Genomic DNA, 19,319 nt, shown 5'->3' on the forward strand with positions numbered 1-19,319 from the left:
AAACGAAGCCCTCCAGCGGCACACTGTCACCACCAACAGGGCTTCCATCTTCTCCCGGTCTTCCTTCCGGGTTGGCAGGCTCCGGTCTTTAGATTGGATGAGCCACAATGATGTCACTCTAGTGCAGGTGTGCGGGAGCTGCCGCTGTTCACCGCACAGGGCTCTGAAGGAACATGTGTGGGGTTTTATTGCTATCTGGGTCCCCGTTAGGAAGATTAATTCCCTCTATTTGTCCTGGTGATCATTATCACTGAGAGTGAAAGAAAATTCCAAATTTTGAATGGTCACGAGAACAGGAAGAGGAGGGAAATCTTCCAATGTGAACTCTTTTTGGTAGCAAACAGGGATTCTCTCACTTTGGAGGGATTACTTCTCACTTCCTGTTCTGGCTATGGGACAGAAAGGGAAGGGAGATCGCCCCAAAAGGGGCACAGATGGCAAAAAACAAACAACAGGGGTTATAACACCAACCATCCTCCCCTTCCCTCAGCTAAGAGTGTGCGCATCTTTACTTCCAGTTAACTACAGCTGGCCAGAGGGTTGAACAAAAAAAACTGACCCGAGTCCCCCATCCACACATTCGAGTCTGTAGCAGGGCAACCTAGAAAATGGAGCCAATGCCTATGAGCATTCTTATTTTATTTTTCCTGAAAGTGAATAGAACCAAATTTGCCTCAGTGGGCAACAGCTCTGATTTTGCTCCAGTATTTCTTAGGCCCCTTTCACACTGTAGAGTCCGTCGGCGGACTCAGTTTTTCTCAGTGGGGGATCGATCCGCCGATCCCCCGCTGAGCAGGCGGATGGCAGCTCTGTCTCTGCGTTGTGTGCGGAAACAGAGCTTTCAGAGCTAGGGCTTCCATCCGTCCAGATTTGACGGATCGGATCGGATGTTAGCGGACATGTCTCCGCTGACATCTGATGCCCCATAGACATGCATGGGGCATCCGTTCAGATCCACCAAAAAAACGGACAGGCAGATCTGAACAGTCTGCCTGTGTTAAAGGGGCCTTAGAACAGCTGCAGTCTTGAGCTACACAGATCTTGATAATATGTAGCAACATCAAAATGTAGAAAGTAACAGGCAGCACTTGAGGGGCAGAGCTGCTGTCAGTCATCGCTGTGGAGGAGGAGGAGAGACGAGGCTTTTGCTCTGTGCGTATTGCTCTCGGTGGTTGTGAGTGCGGTGATTTGAACAGCTGCACGTACAGTTGTGGTTGAAAGCAGGCGGGAGACTTCTATGAAACTCCATAGGTGTTGGCGGTACATGAATGGAAGTGTGTCAGTGCAGCTGGGGACAGTTTAAAAAGTATACTCAGAGGAGGAAATATATATGGAAAAAAACAGCTAATGCATGTAAGTTATATTAGTATTTTTTTATGAAAAAATACTTCATCTGGGTAGATCAGAGCTCCCGTGCTGTACTACTAGTTGAAACCTCCTATTCCCCATACCCCCTACCAAACTTACCACTCTATTAAATAAACACGCTACTAAGTCCCCGTTCACACTAAGGCGATCTGTGAGGCGACCTGGTCACCTCACAGGTCGCCGTAGGTCGCCTTCCATAGGGAAGCTGCAGACCCGTTCTAATAGGAGCGACACAAGTCGCTCCGACTTAGAAAAAGGGTCCGGAGCTTCTTTGGGGCGACCGCCATAGACTTCAATGTTATGAAGTCCGTGGCGGCCGCTCCGAGGTCGCCCCCCCCAAGTCGGATCGCGGCAATGTGAACGGGGCCTAATACTTGGAGTTAAAATGGCCAACATGGCCTTTTATTAAATAACAAACACTGAAATAACAATATAACAATAACCCAGATTAATCTTGTTTGTAGGTCCTTGACAGTACCATATTAACCAACTTTTGTGTCTGCGTCACCATTTGGCTTAGTCACGTCCCCAGCCGCTAAGCACCGCCTCGGAGACTAACCCAGCCGACCTCAGACACCCACCTGTACCAATTAGAGGACGCCATACCTCGGATGGGTCCCCACCATTTTGCCCAAAAACCAGTTTGATAAACCCCTGTCAAGGACCCCAAACCACCACCCTTAAAAAATGAAAAAAGACATCCCCCCCAGCAAAAAGAATTCCCCCCACTGAAAAAACAAACAATAGGGCTGGAGGGAGGGACTTTCTTCCACGCTTTCTCCTACAAGATTGACCTGACCCCTCCTACCCTGAAGCTATACATCAACCACTCCACCCCCTACCCATACCACTGATCAATAAGGTAAGTACCCTCACAGACCACCAACTTTTGTCCCCCACTTGACCTTTCCTGCTCAGTTCCCCTTTCACCCAGTCATGTATGCCCTCTACTTAGTTCGTTCCTCCTAGCGCCGGACATGTCTTTAATATCACTTTAAGCCTGCGTTCACACTGAGGGAGGGTTTGAAATTGTGCGAGTTCAGCTGAATTCACATGATTTCAAACCAGCATTTTCAGTCTGACTTTGGGGGCTATTTGACAGACATCTGTGCGGGTTCATGCACAGATGTCTATTGAAATCGCCCCTGAAGTCGACAAAAGTATTGCAGAAACTACTTTTGGGAATCAGTGCAGCGCCACAATGTCGGCGCCGCACCGATTTGGAAGGTGCCGTTTCCGGGCAATAGGCTTCGATTTCAAATCGCATGTCAAATCGGCCCAATGTGAACGTGGGCTTAAGCTTATCTCCAGGCAAACGGCTAAATTCACAGATGAAATACATATATGGGAGTAGTTTTACCTGTTTAGCGTAATTTGTATTTCTGTCCTTCTATTTCCAATATTTGTAAATGTCTGCTCCAAAACAATAAGGTGATACCACCCTTCTCCTGCGCTTAGAATCCAAGCTCCCCGACCACACTCCCTATGGGACTCACAACTGGCGTCTCAGATGGCTAAGGTCTTGCTGCCCAAAACTGACTGGGGTAGTCCAACGGTACTAGAGGCAAAGAGAACCAAAGAAAGGGCGCACCGACCTAGCACATTATCCTCAATAATAGGCTTTATTCATGCAACATATAAAATGGCTACTCACAAACACAGGTGAAAAAAGATCATATCAAGCTCAGTTGCTCCAGTGTTAGGAGTAGTCCATAAGTTAGTCCACAATCCGATGAGATGACGGCTGACGCGTTTCGAGGTTCAGCCTCTTCCTCAGAGCCACCTGATAAGGTCATCCCTATGCGCAATGTCTTCACCTATCAGCATGTTCCTTGTCAGCACATTTTAATGCAACACGTGATTGGCTACCAGTCCTGTCCCTCCTTCTCCATTTCTTGAGTGCTGCTGTATAGATGATTGCAAGAGCCTGATACCAAATCAAGATCGGGTACTTGCACTATTTTCATTTAAAGGAGAAGTAAACCAAAGATTTTTTGGCTGTACTTCTCCAATGGATCATAGGAGTGCATTTCATTCTGCACTCCTATGACGTGCTTAACCACTTGCCGACCGCCGCACGACTATCTACGTGGGCGGTCAGCCCCTCACAGGCAAAGTGACGTAGGTCTACGTCGCTCGCCTGTGAGGGTTTAGGGAGCGAGCGCGCGCCGCTGGAGGCGCGCTCCCGCTCCCGCGTGGTCACGGACCCCCCCGCGCGCGTGACCGGCGGACCCGATCGCCGCCGGCCACTCTGCGATCGGCGGGGGAGAGGGAGATAGTCAGGCAGCTTGTGTAAACAAGCTGCCTGTCATTCTCCTCTCTGTATGAGAGCTGATCACATGGATCTACTATGTAGATCCATTGATCACTCCTCATACAGTTGAAGCCACAGCCAATCACAGTTAGAATCACGCCCCTAGGGACACACACAGCCCCTCCCTCTCAAATAAAGTTAACCCCTTCACTACCAGTGCATTTTTACAGTAACAGTGCATATGTATAGCACTGATTACTGTAGAAATGTCACTGGTAACCCCAAAAGTGTCAAAAATGTCAGTCAAGGGTCCGATCTGTCCGCCGCAATGTCGCAGTACCGCAAAAAAATCGCAGATCGCCGCCATTACGCGTTAAAAAAAAAAACAACAAAAATGACAAAAATCTTTCCCTTTGTTAGTAAACGCAATAACTTTTGCGCAAACCAATCAAAATACGCTTTTTGCGATTTTTTTTTACCAAACATAGGTAGCATAAAACAAATTGGCCGAAAATATTAAAAAATTTTGATTTTTACATTTTTTTTTGGGGGAATTTCATATAAAAAAAGGAAAAATATTGCTATTTTTGCAAAATTTACGCTCTTTTTTTGTTTATAGCGCGTGATCAAAAAATCGCACAGGTGATCAAATACCACCAAAAGAAAGCTCTGTTTGTGGGAAAAAAAGGACGCCAAATTCGTTTCGGTACAGCGTCGCACGACCGCGCAATTGTCCGTTAAAGTCACGCAGTGCCGAATCACAAAATGCCCTCTGGTCGTTTAGCAGCCAAATCCTCCGGGGCTTAAGTGGTTAAATCTGACAGCGGGCTAAAGCCGCTGTTGGCTAACATTACAGACCTGCTCCAGGCCCTGAAAATATCTGAACCATATGGTTGGGATCCACCCAAATGCCTGGACCAGCTTCTGGCTCAGACTCTGGTCGCTGATGTTCCTTGGCAGCATTACCTTTAAAGGCTGGGTTAACACTGATGCAAATTGGATGCGGGGTTATCCGCATCCAATTTGCATGACAGGCGAGTGTGACTGGCTCTCAATGGAACCAGTTCACACAGCTCCAGGGTGGCCGTGATTCAGATTGCAGAAGGGTCCTGTGTGTCTTCTGGTCTGTTTCAGGTGCGAACTCAGCCAAAAATTTGGACCTGATTCACACCTGAAACGTTGAACAGGGACGCACCAGACCCCCTGCTGTGAGCCGCGGCTGCAGCTAATGTGAACCCAGCCTAACGGCTTCCAATGAAAACTCTAATGCCTCGTACACACGCAATGATTATTGGCCGACCGATCGTCCGCTTTTGTCCAGATTGGTGTTTTGTTGGTTGGAATGTGCCTAGACTGCACACGAATTTTCTTGGCCAACAAAAATCTACTTCAGAAGTGATGTCATGTGATGGTTTACTTTCCGTGTGTTTTTTCTTCTCTGAGCATGCCCAGACTTCCTCATCAGATTTTTGTCTGCCGAAATCTGTACTGACTGACGGAAAATAGGCCGTTGTGTTGTTGGCCAACAAAAATTTTATAGCCTGCACACCAGATTTTTTTCGGACAAAAAGTCGGAGTCGGTTGTCGAAAGCATCATACTAACAAGCCGAAAATCGGCCGATCGGACGTTGGCCGAAAATTCCCGGCCAATAATCGATGCGTGTGTACGAGGCATTAAAGCGGTTGTAAACCCTAGGAAAAAAAAAAAAAAAAAACCTGCAAGACAAAGGCATAATGGGCTAGTATGCATCGCATACTAGCCCATTATGTGTAACTTACCTTAAAACGAAGCCCCCACACGGACCCCCGGACATCGCTGCGGGCGCTGCCATGATCCCTCGCCGTCTCTTCCGGGTTCGGCAGCTCCGGCGCGGTGATTGGCCGGAAGAGACGGCTCCGGCGCGATGATTGGCCGGAGCCGCGATGACGTCACTCCCGCGCATGCATGCGGGAGTGATTTTCCGGCAAGCTCCCGGCAAATTAATTGAAGGTCCCCCCGGACCTTCAGAGCGCATGCGCCGCTCGCGAGAGCGGCTGCATGCACTGTAAATATCTCCTAAACCATGCCGGTTTAGGAGATATTATTTGTACCTACAGGTAAGCCTTATTATAGGCTTACCTGTAGGTAAAAGTTTCAAAAAGCGGGATACAACCGCTTTAAGTCTTCCAATGAAAACTCTATCTATATGTTTATTTCTGGAGTGAGACAAATGGCAGCAGCATGGTTAAATGAGGGAAGAGTTTATTGCTGATCTCATCTGTTTCACCTGTGTTTGAGAACCACCAAACTCCTAAGAGGTTACCTGGCTACAGCCATAACCAACAGAGAAATAGCTAACCATGTGCTGTTGTGTCTCTGCCCTTCAGTTGATATACAACTTCACTCTGACATTGAATTACCTGCTAGGAGCAGTTGGAACTTTAAACTCTTATAGCATAACTATCTGATTGCCTTTTGAACCCATTATGGCCATAAAACCAGCGCTAAGTAAAACCTCCACCCCCTTTCCCCTACTCTGCTCTTATGCCTCCAACCCATCCGAAGTGTTTCTAAAATGAAGAAAAATGACAGGAGGCTGCCATGATAAAGAGAATAGGCTATTTATCTTTCCAAAGGAGAAGTAATGTTTCATATATGATTCACAGAGTTAAGCTGGAGAGGTATTGTGAATGTGCCATGGACATGCTGTGTCTCAGGTAAATATCACCTTATTGCGTGCTTGAAGGTTAAGCTCAAACAAGCTAAATCATTAGGCATATAGTAAGTATGTAGGGTGCGGCTGAATAGCTTACCAAGGATGAGCATGCTTTAGTATTGTGCTTAAGTTAATATGTGATAGCAATGGTCGTTAAAATCCTGTAATGTTAAAACATTTTTTAGATAATAGATATGTTAAATTGTTGTACAGGTTTGGAGTTCAACTGCTCGTGCAGGGAAGACCTTTGTTAAATGAGCAAAGCTTAACTGTGAGTTGTGAAATTTATTTCATTACATCTTTTCCATGTTGTGTTTTATTTGTTGCGTTGATTTGCACAGTTACACTTTTGAGTGTCAAATGTAAAGGTATTACCTGATGGTTGTATACTGGTTGCCGCGTACTGCTTGTTGCACTCTGGTGAAGTTTGCGTGTTTTTGTAACCAGAAACCGTGAACTTTTTGAGAATGTAGAACTTCGGGTGTGTATGTTTTTCTTTTTGTTTTTTAATATGGGTTCCACTGTTCATTTCACAAAAAACAGTCACATCTGTTTACCTTTTTAAATCATAAGTTTTGAACTGTGACTTGTGTTTTGTCTGTGTTGCGCTTTGCATTCATAAAAGTGTGTTTTTGTATGATGGAAAGATATGCATGGGAAATTTCTTCCTAGACAATTAGGGTAGAGCTCAGGCATGTTTGGATCCTAATCCAAATCCACCTGAGCCATCCCACCAGGAATCTGTCATCTGTATTTTTCCAATCATAAGCAGCCAAGGCATTCCTTATCCTGTAGCCGCAGGTACCCTTCTCTGTTGTGTACAGTATGCGCAGGGTGGACAATGCCTCGCCCGCGTATGACCCAGTAGAGGTGACAGCTTCTTGGCAGGATTGCTCTGGTAGGTCCAGACTAGGATCTGAAAATACCTGAGCACAACCCTTGTGGATATGTAAGCAACTCCTCTGGGTTTAATGAATGACTGCTGCGTGCCAAAAAAAAGTGCCAGTTTCGAAATGCCTGCTTCATTTGCACTTCTTATGACAAACTAAGAGTGGTGCATACCAATTTTTTTGTCGCATGGTGGTGGGGCACTATATTCAATCGTGCTTACTCTACTCGTGCCAAAAATGTTGGAACAAAACTGAATTTGTTAGCTACAGAACGTTTTTGTTTACACCGCTCTGATAATGGTGTATACTTTAATGCTGCTTTCAGATTAGAAAGTTGGCACAAGTGCTTTATTTAGACAATCAATTGTTTTATAGACACTATCACAGCACTTTTAACATCAATCTGGCGTGGCCATTTCAAAACCAAATAGAACTTGGCTTTTACCATTTTTAATTTACTACACATTTGAGCATTTTGTAGTAATAAATCGTGCTTGTTTACATATGAGCACCCAGGCACCTGTAGGTCGATGCTTAGGGGTTTTTAACATGGGTGGACTCCGCCAGCAGATCCGCCTGCTGAGCTGACAAGTCCGTGCCATTCCACTTATGCAGAACGGACACAGTCCGCTTTCCTCTATGGGCGGTTGGATGTAAACAGACCATCTGATTGTCATCTGAACAGGGGAACAGATCCCTCATCCGTCTGTTTTTAGTGGATAGGATCCGATCGAATGTTGTCCGACGTAAACGAGCACATGTCCTTTTTCATCCGTCGCTCCATAGAAGGCAATGGATAGTCCGATAGGGTCTGCCTAAAAGACTGACAGGCAAACCCGATCGGTCCACCTGTGCGAAAGGGGCTTAAAGCTTAAAAAGGTACACCAGCTACTTTTGAAGCAGTATGAGTCATTTTTAGCACTGAGAATACAGATGCATTACCTCTCCATGCACTTTACTTGGAGCTTGAGAAAAGGTGCCAGAGCACAAACATATCATTGCTTTCTGATCTGAGTTCTAATGTTTACTTTACTAAAGTTAGGACTAAACTAGTGATAGGGAAAGGTTAGAACTTCTGACGACTTTTATTGCTGTATGTGTCCCCACTGAGTAGATTCACTGCATTTGTCTTGGTGATTGTCATCGAGACAGAAGTTGAATTCCAAAGCTGAGGGTGAGGGTAAAGCCTAGTACACATGTAACGAATATCCGCCGACCTGTCGTCCGTCTTTTGTCCAGAGTGGTGTTTTGTTGTTTGGAATGTGCTCTAGACTGCACTGGACTTTTGTCGGCCGACAGAATTCTACTTCAGAAGTGATGTCATGTGTTGGTTTGCTTTTTTTGTGTTCTTTCTTCTCTGAGCATGCCTAGTCTTGCTCATAAGATTTTTCCCTGTCGAAATCTGTACTGACTGCACGAAAACCGTACGTGTTTTGACGGTGGATAAAAATTTTATAGCCTGCACACCAGATTTTTTTTTCGGCCGAAAAGTCGGAGTCGGTTGTCGGAAGCATCATACTAACAAGCCGAAAATCGGCGGATCGGTCGTCGGACAAAAATTCCCTGCCGATTTTTCGACGCGTGTGTACGAGGCTTAAGTCTTCCAATAAAGACAATTGTTCCTCTCATCTCACTTTCTGTTGCTCCTCCGGGACTGGAAGAATCCCCCAAAAACACATCAACAAAGAGAGGAAAAAAGTGGGTTTTAAACCTTCCTTTCTTTTCTAACCACTTGACCTCCAGGCCTTTTTCTGACACTTTTGTTTACATGTACAAATCAGTATTTTTGCTAGAAAACTAGTTAGAACCCCCAAATATTATATATATATTTTAAGGCAGAGGCCATAGAGAATAAAATGGTGAGTTTTGCAAATGTCACATGGTATTTGCACAGCGTATTTTCAAATGCTATTTTTTTTTTTTTTTTTTTTTTAAAAATACACTTTTTTGAATTTTAATGCAAAAACCCCCCCAATTTTTTGGTAAAATATAAAAGATGTTACGCAGAATAAATAGATACCAAACATACCATGCTTTAAAACTGCGCACGCCCATGCAGTGGCAACAAGCAAGGTCAATTTTTCTATCCATAGGTGACACTTTAAAAGCCTTTACAGGTTACCACTTTTAGATTTACACAGGAGGTTTAGTGCTAGAGTTACTGCCCATGATCTGAAGTTCGTGGTGATACTGCCTGTGTGGGATGATTCCTGTTTGCGTGTATGTGGGACTGACGTGTATGTATTATTTTTACACGGTCACATTTTTTTTTTTTTTTATTGTGGTTACAAGGAATGTAAACATCCCTTGTGACAGATACCCTTTATGGAGAGAGATATGGGGTCTAAAATTAGTGTTTTTCAACCTTTATTTGTTTTACAACCAAGGCACCCTTTATGAACAACCTCCCGGGCACACCAGTCTGAGGGCTTCTTCACACCAGGAGGTGCACTGAGCACACACGCTTTTTTGCGCGATTCCCCCCCATCCAAATCACCCTCATAGCCCCCCCCCCCCACACTCCTAGTACAAATCCCCCCCCCCCCAGCACAACCCCCACACATACAAATCCCCCAACCTAGCACAAGCTCCCAAAATCCCTTTTCCTAGCACAACCTCTCCACCTACTCTCAAATCCCCCCCCCCTTAGCACAATTACCCCCAAAATCCCCTCTCCTAGCACAGCCCCACCCTGCTTTCGAATCCTCCACATAGCACATATACCCCCCCCCCCCCAAATCCCCCCTTCTAGCACACATTCTTTCCCTGCAGTAGTGACAGCAGCTAAGAGGGGAGAAAGCCAGGAGAAGGTGTGAGTTGTACTTTTATGACCCACCCCCCCAGCTCCTCTCCTTCCTGAGATCTGAGTCTGTTAACTGTCAACAGAAGGGAGAGCCCACGGGCAACTCTTGTGTATAAAGGAGGCAGAGAGCAATGCGCGCACCTCCTCCAGCTCTCTGGTCCTCTCTGTGCCCTTGCCGGCAAGTCCTTGACATCGGTTGGCAGGTTGCGGTCCGGAGGCCAGCTCAACTTTCTTTTTTTCCGGCAAGAGTACAGAGAGGAGGAGGAGGAGGGGGAATAGCTCTTTGCTTCCTACAATAGCCGAGAGCCAAACAAATCTGATCTGGTCATTGTTTGGCTCTCTGCGGACTGGAGATCCCGGTTAAGCTGCAGAGGGGGCATCCCGTCCCGCTGCTTATAAAACCAATCCAACTAGGCTAGTTAGCTGCTAGGATCGCTTTTACAAGAGCTCACTGTTGACTCTATAAACTGGATGATGGCTGCCCACTTGAAGTCTAGCAGCATACCTTTATGTCGCTGGTTAAGTGGTTAGTTAGTGTTGAACCTCATTGCTGTCTTGACAGGGGCCGTGTACAGCATCTTCTAGGTCTAAGGTCTAATTATTTTTACTCTAAAATGCATAAAGAGGGTCTGCGGAAACCACTTTAATCTTCATTCTCGTTTGCTTATCCTCAAATGCTGTTGAGCATTTTTACAATTTTGTGGCGGTCACCTAATTTTCTGTGTGCTGAAACCTCAAAACCAGAAGGTTGACTTACTCAGTAGCATGACGTTAAAACTATCCGTATAATCTCAAACATTAGTTGCATAGTTAGTGAGGTTGAAAAAAGACACCAGTCCATCCAGTTCAACCTATTATGTGTGTGTGACATTTGGTGAAGAGAGGCGAGGAGGACGCCTTAAAGCGGAACTTCTTTGTGGGTGTAGCTCTGATTTAAAATGGTAGTAAACTGCTGCAGTTTAAAAAAAATAGTATGAATCGCATACTAGCACAATATGAAATACTTAACCTTAGAACTAAGCCCTCCAGCGGCGCCCCCAGTCTCTTCCATGTTATGCAGGATCTTCAGAGCGCATACGCCGGTGACGTCACTGGCGTCATTCAAGGCGAATATCTCCTACACAGTGCATGTTTAGTAGACATTCATTTTATTATAGGTTTACCTGTAGGTAAAAATCACAAAGCGGACTTTACTACTGCTTCTAGGTCCAAGGCCAAGCCTAACAAGTGTTTGTAGACCGCACAGTTATTCACAAGAATTAGATCATATATGGATGGATTTCTTGTTGGCCTAGAACAGTGGTCCTCAACTCCGGTCCTCGGGGCCCACTAACAAGCCACATTTTAGATATTACCTTGGGGAGATGCAGACTAGAATACTGCAATCACTGAGCAGCAAATGAGATCCCCTGTGATGTAATTTAGTTATCTTGCAAACCTGGCCTGTTAGTGGGCCCCGAGAGCCGGAGTGGAGGTCCACTGGCCTAGAAGAAGATATGCAGCTATGAATTTCAGTTCAGTTCAGAAGCTGATATATGGAAAGTGCAAATGGGAATATTTTTGTTGCCCATAACAACAAGACAGAATCCTTACTTAATATTCATACCAGGACTGTGGAAATGGCGGTTGGAAGCTTGTTGGCTGCTAAAAATACTTCTGTCCCCAAAGTTTTTAAAACAAAAAGTATTGCAGTAGTCAGCAAAACTCAATGAAGAATGGAAGTTTTGAATGGATTTGGTGAGGACAAAAACATAGGGACAATCATTAACCACTTAAGGACCGAGCCCATTTCTGACACATGTTGTTTACAAGTTAAAATCAGTATTTTTTGCTAGAAAATTACTTAGAATCACCAAACATATATATATATTTATTTTTTTTTTGCGGCACGACTTCCGTATACATTTTCTTTCGTGCGCGAGTTCACGACGAAGTGGGGTGGTTTAAAAAATTTTGTAAATTTTGTAAAGCGTGACTTTTTTTCATAGATAAATCAGTCTGGCTTGGAGCAATGTAAGTATGCATGTGTCATACCTGGCCAATCCCTGTAGAAGCTGGAAATCCCTGTAATAGACACAGTGTTTGCCGCTGGTTCTTGATCCTGTGCCAAGCGGCTGCCTTGCAGTGATAATAGGGTTGCTCACCTGGCACGGGCACTATTTACAGAATGCTTTACACCTTTCTCAGTGCATGCAAGTTGTTCTCTGATTAAAGGTTGTGGAAATTGTGATTTCACAGGCCGTCTCTCCATCTCATCCAACACTTTGCATTCATTGAGAATTCCCTGAACTGAGCGAACAATCCCCTGTGTTCAATCTGCAGCGTGGCAACTACTTGGCATGGGACCTGAAAATCAATTTGTTGTGCTACATGGGGTGAATATGTGGGTAGAACAACTGGTCCTGTATGTTTTTTGCCTAGGTTCACACTGAGGCCGTTTTGAAATCGTGTGAGTTTAGCTGAACCCGCACAATTTCAAGCGGGCATTTCAGTCAGACCTCAGGGGCGATTTCACAGACATCTGTGCGGGTTCATACACAGAGGTCTATTAAAATCGCCCCCAAAGGTCACCAAAAGTAGCACAGAAACGACTTTTGGGAATCATTGCAATGCCGCAAAGTCGGCATAGCACCCATTCGGACGGTGCAATTGGCTATGATTTGACCAAGGTGAACGTGGACACTTTGGGATTGATTTGCTATAAACTGAAGAAGGCAAAATCTGGTGTAGCTGTGCATGATAGCCAATCAGCTTCTAACTTCAGTTCAATTTAAGCGTAACTCCACTTTTGTTGACGAAAAAAACATTCCCCTTATCATTGCAACAATTATACCAAACTTTGTTGCAGATTGCTACCTTTTGTTATTCTGAGAGCCCATTCACACTGCCGTGACTTGTCAGCCTGACAAGTCGCGGCCCATTGAGTAGTACAGGACCCGTTCTAATAGGAGCGACACAAGTCGCTCCAACTTAGAAAAAGGGTCCTGTACTACTTTGGGGCGACCTCTGAGCGACTTGCCTAGACTTCCATTATGTGAAGTCCCTGCAAGTCGCGCCGAAGTCGCGGTGCACATGACTTCACAGGTCGCCCCCCGAAGTCGTGTCGCCTCAGTGTGAACCGGCTCTGAAGAAATCATTGTTTGTTCCTCTGTGCTGGGTGGGTCTAATGGGAGTGGTAATAATAATTATCAACCAGCTGTGCACCTGCAGAGCATTAATGAGGAAAGCTGCTGGGCCTGCATCCCTTTAGATGCGTTCCTATTGGGAGTTTCTCACCAAAAATGACATTTTTGTTCTGAGGGATGCCTTAAATCTGACTTGTATCTTAGGCAGACTTCTGGGAAAAATCAGTAAGCCAATAAAACAAGCACAAACGCCATCTAAGTGTAGCACATCCGGTATTTATTAGCAAATAATGTGATAGTACTCACTAAATTCATGTGTGATAAAGCATTGAAAAGCGCTGTGGTGCATGTCCCCCTGTGGATAGGGATCCGTCAGGGTGGCCTTGGCGGCTACGGCTGGCAAGGATGCGGCTGGTTGACGATGGCACATCCCGTATATAGCGATGTGTCCGCACAGCAACCCCCCCCCCCCTGCACCCGGAAGTGAATGTCACGTTAGGCTGGGCGGACACATCGCTGTACACAGGACGTGCCGTTGTCCACCGGCCGCATCCTTGCCAGCCGTAGCCGCCGAGGCCATCCTGATGGATCCCTAGCCGCAGGGGGACATGCACCACAGCGCTTTTCCAATGTTTTATCACACATGAATTTTGTGAGTACTATCACACTATTTGCTTATAGATACCTGATGTGCTACACTTAGATGGCGCTTGTTTTCTTCCTAGCAGTATGAACAGTACCTATGGGATGTAGCTTACCTACCTTCCGTGGGCCAATATGAGTGTCCAATTAAACCAGCAGAAAATTATGTTTCTGGGGGGGGGGGCATTCTGTTCTGTACACATTCTGTGTACAGGACACCTCCAGGTATGCATTGCATTTTCAGAAAATTACAGCGGCTGCAGATTGAAAAAAGATATTTTTTAATAACATGTGATTACAATATATCCTATTTTTCTATTGTTTTCTATGGGAAAGTGCGTTATTTTTGCCTCCCCAAACCTGCTCCAGTTATGCTACAAGCAGGATTTGTTTTCACTGCAACGTAAGTGCACCACTCCAGTGTAAACACATTCATTGGTTTTAAAGGGAAGCATTTTTCTTGAGCTTTACAGGTGCTTTTATTAACCACTTGCCGACCAGTCACGTTGACTGTACTGCGGCAAAGTGGTTCGTTATCGTCTGGCGACGTAGACCTACGTCACCAGACATTCCCCTCTCTCGGCGATGTGCGCGCGCTGCCGGAGGCTCGCTCCCGCTGTATTCAGTTACAGCGGGAGTCGGGCCAGGGGAGGAGCGGCGGTGATCACCGCTGCTCTTCCCCGATCGACAGGGAATCGAGTGTGGAGATCCGCCTGCTTGTGTAAACAAAGGGGGCGGATCTCCTAAGTGACAGGCAGGGACAGATTGCAGGGTTCAGCATAGCTGAACATGCGATCTGTCCCTGTGTCACTAAGTCACCTCCCCCCACACACGTCAGTAAGCACCAGGCATACATTAACCCCTCCCTCTCCTATAAAAATTAACCCCTTCCCTGGCAGTGTCATTTTTACAGTAACAGTGCATATGTATAGCACTGATTACTGTAGTAATGTCACTGGTACCCCCAAAAGTGTCAAAAATGTCAGTCAAGGGTCCGATCTGTCCGCCACAATGTCGCAGTCCCGCAAAAAAAATCGCAGATCACCGCCATTACTCGTTAAAAAAAAAACACCAAAAATGACAGAAATCTTTCCCTTAGTTAGTAAACGCAATAACTTTTGTGCAAACCAATCAAAATACGCTTATTGCGATTTTTTTTTTTTTTTTTTTTTAACCAAAAATATGTAGCAGAAAACAAATTGGCCTAAAATGATAAAAAAAAATTAGATTTTTACATTTTTTTTTTTTTTTGGGGGGGGGGGGGGGGATTTCATATTAACCACTTGCCGACTGCCTAACGCCGATCTACGTCGGCAGTCAGCCCCTCACAGGCAAAGTGACGTAGGGCTACGTCACTAGCTTGTGAGGGTCTAGGGAGCGAGCGCGCGCCCCCGGAGGCGCGCTCCCGCGTGGTCACGGACCCCCCCCGCGCGTGTGACCGGCGGACCCGATGTCCGCCGGTCACTCGGCGATCGGCGGGGGAGAGGGAGAATGTCAGGCAGCCTGTGTAAACAAGCTGCCTGTCATTCTCCTTGCTGTTAGGATACTGATCACTCGGATCTAGTATGTAGATCCATTGATCAGTGTCCATACAGCTCAAGCCCCAGCCAATCACAGTAGAAAGCACGCCCCTAGGGATACACACAGCCCCTCCCTCCCAAATAAAGTTAACCCCTTCACTACCAGTGTATTTTTACAGTAACAGTACATATATATAGCACTGATTACTGTAGAAATGTCACTGGTAACCCCAAAAGTGTCAAAAATGTCAGTCAAGGGTCCGATCTGTCCGCCCCAATGTCGCAGTACCGCAAAAAAAATCGCAGATCGCCGCCATTACACGTTAAAAAAAAAAACAACAAAAATGACAGAAATCTTTCCCTTTGTTAGTAAACGCGATAACTTTTGCGCAAACCAATCAAAATACGCTTTTTGCGATTTTTTTTTTTTTTTTACCAAACATAGGTAGCATAAAACAAATTGGCCGAAAAAGTAAAAAAATTTTGATTTTTAAATTTTTTTTTTGGGGAATTTCATATAAAAAAATGTGAAAAATATTGCTATTTTTGCAAAATTGACGCTCTTTTTTTTGTTTATAGCGCGTGATCAAAAAATCGCACAGGTGATCAAATACCACCAAAAGAAAGCTCTGTTTGTGGGAAAAAAAGGACGCCAAATTCGTTTAGGTACATCGTCGCACGACCGCGCAATTGTCCGTTAAAGTCACGCAGTGCCGAATCGCAAAATACCCCCTGGTCGGAATGGGGGTAAAATCTTCCGGGGCTTAAGTGGTTAAAAAAATGTGAAAAATATTGTTATTTTTTCAAAATTGTCGCTCTTTTTTTGTTTATAGCGCAAAAAGTAAAAATCGCACAGGTGATCAAATACCACCAAAAGAAAGCTCTGTTTGTGGGAAAAAAAGGACGTAAATTTTGTTTGGATACAACGTTGCATGACCGCGCAATTGTCAGTTAAATTTGCACAGTGCCGAATCGCAAAAAGTGGCCTGGACGTAAGACAGCAAAATCCTCCGGTGGTAAAGTGGTTAAAGCGAAAGTGCTTGAAAGCAGCCTTATGTAGTAGCAGCATGCAGAAATATCAAGCAGCCAAAGTGGCTACCTTTGATCTGAGATGCAGGTCCCATTAGACAATAGTTTTGTGCCAGTTGTTGAGTGAACCTTCTATACTGTCTGTATTACACTAATGACTTCTCGAATTGTGCATAGGAGGATTGAGCTACATGTGACAGGACAGTGCTGATATAGAGAATGAAGGATATATATAGATAGATAGCTAGATATAGGGAGAGAGTGTGTTTGTATATATACACCCTACTTCCTGAGTCCCCACCCCCCGCCCCCTACATACATACACACAGCTTCCTGAGACATGTAGAAAATATCACCCACACGCCTCTGAGTACAGTATTGTCACCCTGCACTACTGGATGGTGTTAAAGGAAATTTCTGCATAATAATAAAGGGCCACTGTCAAGGAAAATGGGTAATTTCTGCTCTCTTTATGCAGGTAATTGTCTAATGTTGGCCACATTCCTTTATTTATGCTTTTCTCCACATTTACATGCAGAGTAAAGGGTTCAGCAAAAGTGACAGGTTGGGGTTGAGATAAACTAGGGCACTTTCAAATGTGATTTCATTGCTTACAACGACCATCTTTTATATATTTTGCTGCAATTGCTCAGGTATCGCTTTAGCTGGCATGCTTTATGTCACCCCAACCCTTTTCACAGCATAGTCTGCATGTAAATATGGAGATTAAATGGAAAAAAACATCCAAATTCTTGATGTTATTACATATATGTTGTTGATACTATTACTTATATTAACTGCATAGCGTTCTCAGGATATTGTATTTTGTGCAAATGGTTAATTGTTATAAGATGCAGACGCTGACCTCAACCAAATTCCACAAGCAGTAAATAGAGCATGTTAAGGGGGGTGACAGTTCACCTTTTTCCCTGACTCACATCACACTATCATACTTGCCAACTGCAAATAGGAGCCTGTCCCAGGTAATTTACATTGTCCCTGGAAGTGCCTGGTAATCGGGCTGCCCGTAAATGTTATGCAGAAGTAGTGCAGCTGAATGGGAGAATTATTACAACTCTGCTACTGTGGCTTTAAGGTTGAAATTCCCTTTTTAATTTCCTGTATTTCTCTCTATATTGAGTAGACTCTATAATCTGATAAATAGGCGAGATTAATTATGCAGAGTGGGCGGAGCTTCAGGGAAGTGGGTGTGGTAATTGATAGCTGTGCTGCAAAGTGTCCCTGGAAATTTTTTTTAAATGTTGGAAACTATGCACTATACCTTGTAAACTATGTCAGGATGGTTGTTTTTGGAGTAACAGATTACATCTATTTTACTTCCAATTTAGCCAAATGCTTTGATCATGGTGCAGGGCTAAAGCTTTTTCTGTGGGACCAATACAATGTAAAGTATCTTGCATGAAATCTACAGTGGTGTTAGGGGGGAGGCTAGCAATCTACAATTATAATTCCATTTATTGAAGTTCTTTAGACCAGATGGGTGAATAACATTACTAAAATACAGACCTCTCAAGTTTCCGGCAAGTCGCAGGAGACTCCCGCTTTCCGCCCTGAGCTCACGGACACCCACGAGCTCAGGGCAATATCCCGGTCACAGTCAGGAGATGTCGATGCAGAGTGTCAGCGCCTGTGCAGTGAGAGTAAGAACGCCCGATGGAGCCGCTGTAGATCCGGCTCACAGGCAGAGTGATATGATCACATATACTCTGCCTGGGGGAGGAGCGGCAGAGAGGAAGCAGCGGCTTTGCTCTCTACTTCAGCCACATCTTCCACTCGAGGTATTTTGGTGTGCGCTGGATCATCAGCCACAACACTGACCAACTCTGACCTAACCTAAACCTAGAGGCCAGCACAGACAAGAGAGCAGCACCAGTGACCAGGCCAGTACCAGCACCAGTGACCAGGCCAGTACCAGTGACCAGTCCAGTACCAGCACCAGTGACCAGGCCAGTACCAGTGACCAGGCCAGTACCAGTGACCAGTCCAGTACCAGCACCAGTGACCAGTTATACTGATTACATTTAATTTAATTATTCTCTGGATGTGTTAAAATAGAAAGGGGGGGGGGGGCACCTCCCTGAAATGATTTTGCCACCTCCCTGAAATGAGTTTTTGCAGGTTGGGATGTCTGAGAATATTTTAGCAATACTTCATATAGACAGTCCATATACAGGGTGAAAGGATGGTTGTTGACTTTCCAGCAGGAAGGCCCTTAAGCTGGCCATACACTAGCTGAAAAATCGTTCAAACTCATTTTCGAAAAACAAATTGGCCGTGAGAGCAAACGATTGTGCCATCGTGTAATGACCGAATTTCGAATGATAAATCGTTCAATGGACGTTTTTGGTCCAGTTTGTCACATACCTCGTGCAAACAGTTCGGCTGAGAAACACATTAACCTTTCACTTTATCGTTCGTTCGGCAGAATTTTCCAAACTATTCCTTCGATTTTTCGGCTCTGAAAAGTTCAAAACGATTTTCTATTTGTGCCCATTAACTGGACGAAAAAGGAACGATCGGACCAAATGACAGATTTTCAAACGATTTTTCGGCTAGTGTCGGGCCAGCATTACTCTGGGTTTCAAGTGAGATTAAGGCCCCTTTCACACTTGTGGACCGTTCAGATCCTCCTGTCAGTTTTTCAGGCGGATCTGAACGGATGCCCCATGCATCTCTATGGGGCATCGGATGTCAGTGGAGACATGTCCGCTGACATCTGATCCTGTCCGTCAAATCTGGACGGATGGAAACCCTATTTTTCATCCGTCTGGCGGATTGGATGAGAACGGGCAGGCGGTCCATTCTCATCCGATTCCCCCATAGAGAACAGCGGGGACCTGACAGCTCTGTCTCCACACACAGTGCGGAGACAGAGCTGCCATCCTCCTGCTCAGCGGGGGATTGGCTGATCGACCCCCCGCTGAGAAAAACGGAGTCCGCCGACGGAGAGGCAAGTGTGACCGGTGCCTAA

The 19,319-nt window shown here is 45.2% G+C and overlaps 1 protein-coding gene across 3 annotated transcripts in view; it reads left to right on the top strand.

Moving 5' to 3' along the window:
• MGAT3 (beta-1,4-mannosyl-glycoprotein 4-beta-N-acetylglucosaminyltransferase) overlaps positions 1-19,319 on the top strand; it is a 143,777-nt gene that overhangs the window by 102,590 nt on the left and 21,868 nt on the right. The window contains exon 1 of one of the 3 annotated variants that reach the window (XM_082265036.1): positions 6,217-6,319. The exons of 1 other annotated variant lie outside the window; for it this stretch is intronic. In XM_082265036.1, the coding sequence (XP_082121162.1) occupies positions 6,258-6,319 (62 nt within the window). In that variant the 5' untranslated portion in view covers positions 6,217-6,257. Of the gene's footprint in view, positions 1-6,216; positions 6,320-16,696; positions 16,806-19,319 lie in introns of those variants that run through there. One more of the 3 variants, XM_082265038.1, reaches the window with a different exon arrangement.

The sequence above is a fragment of the Pelophylax lessonae genome (assembly GCF_965119305.1).
Source record: "Pelophylax lessonae genome assembly, chromosome: 8".
Classification (NCBI taxonomy): domain Eukaryota; kingdom Metazoa; phylum Chordata; class Amphibia; order Anura; family Ranidae; genus Pelophylax; species Pelophylax lessonae.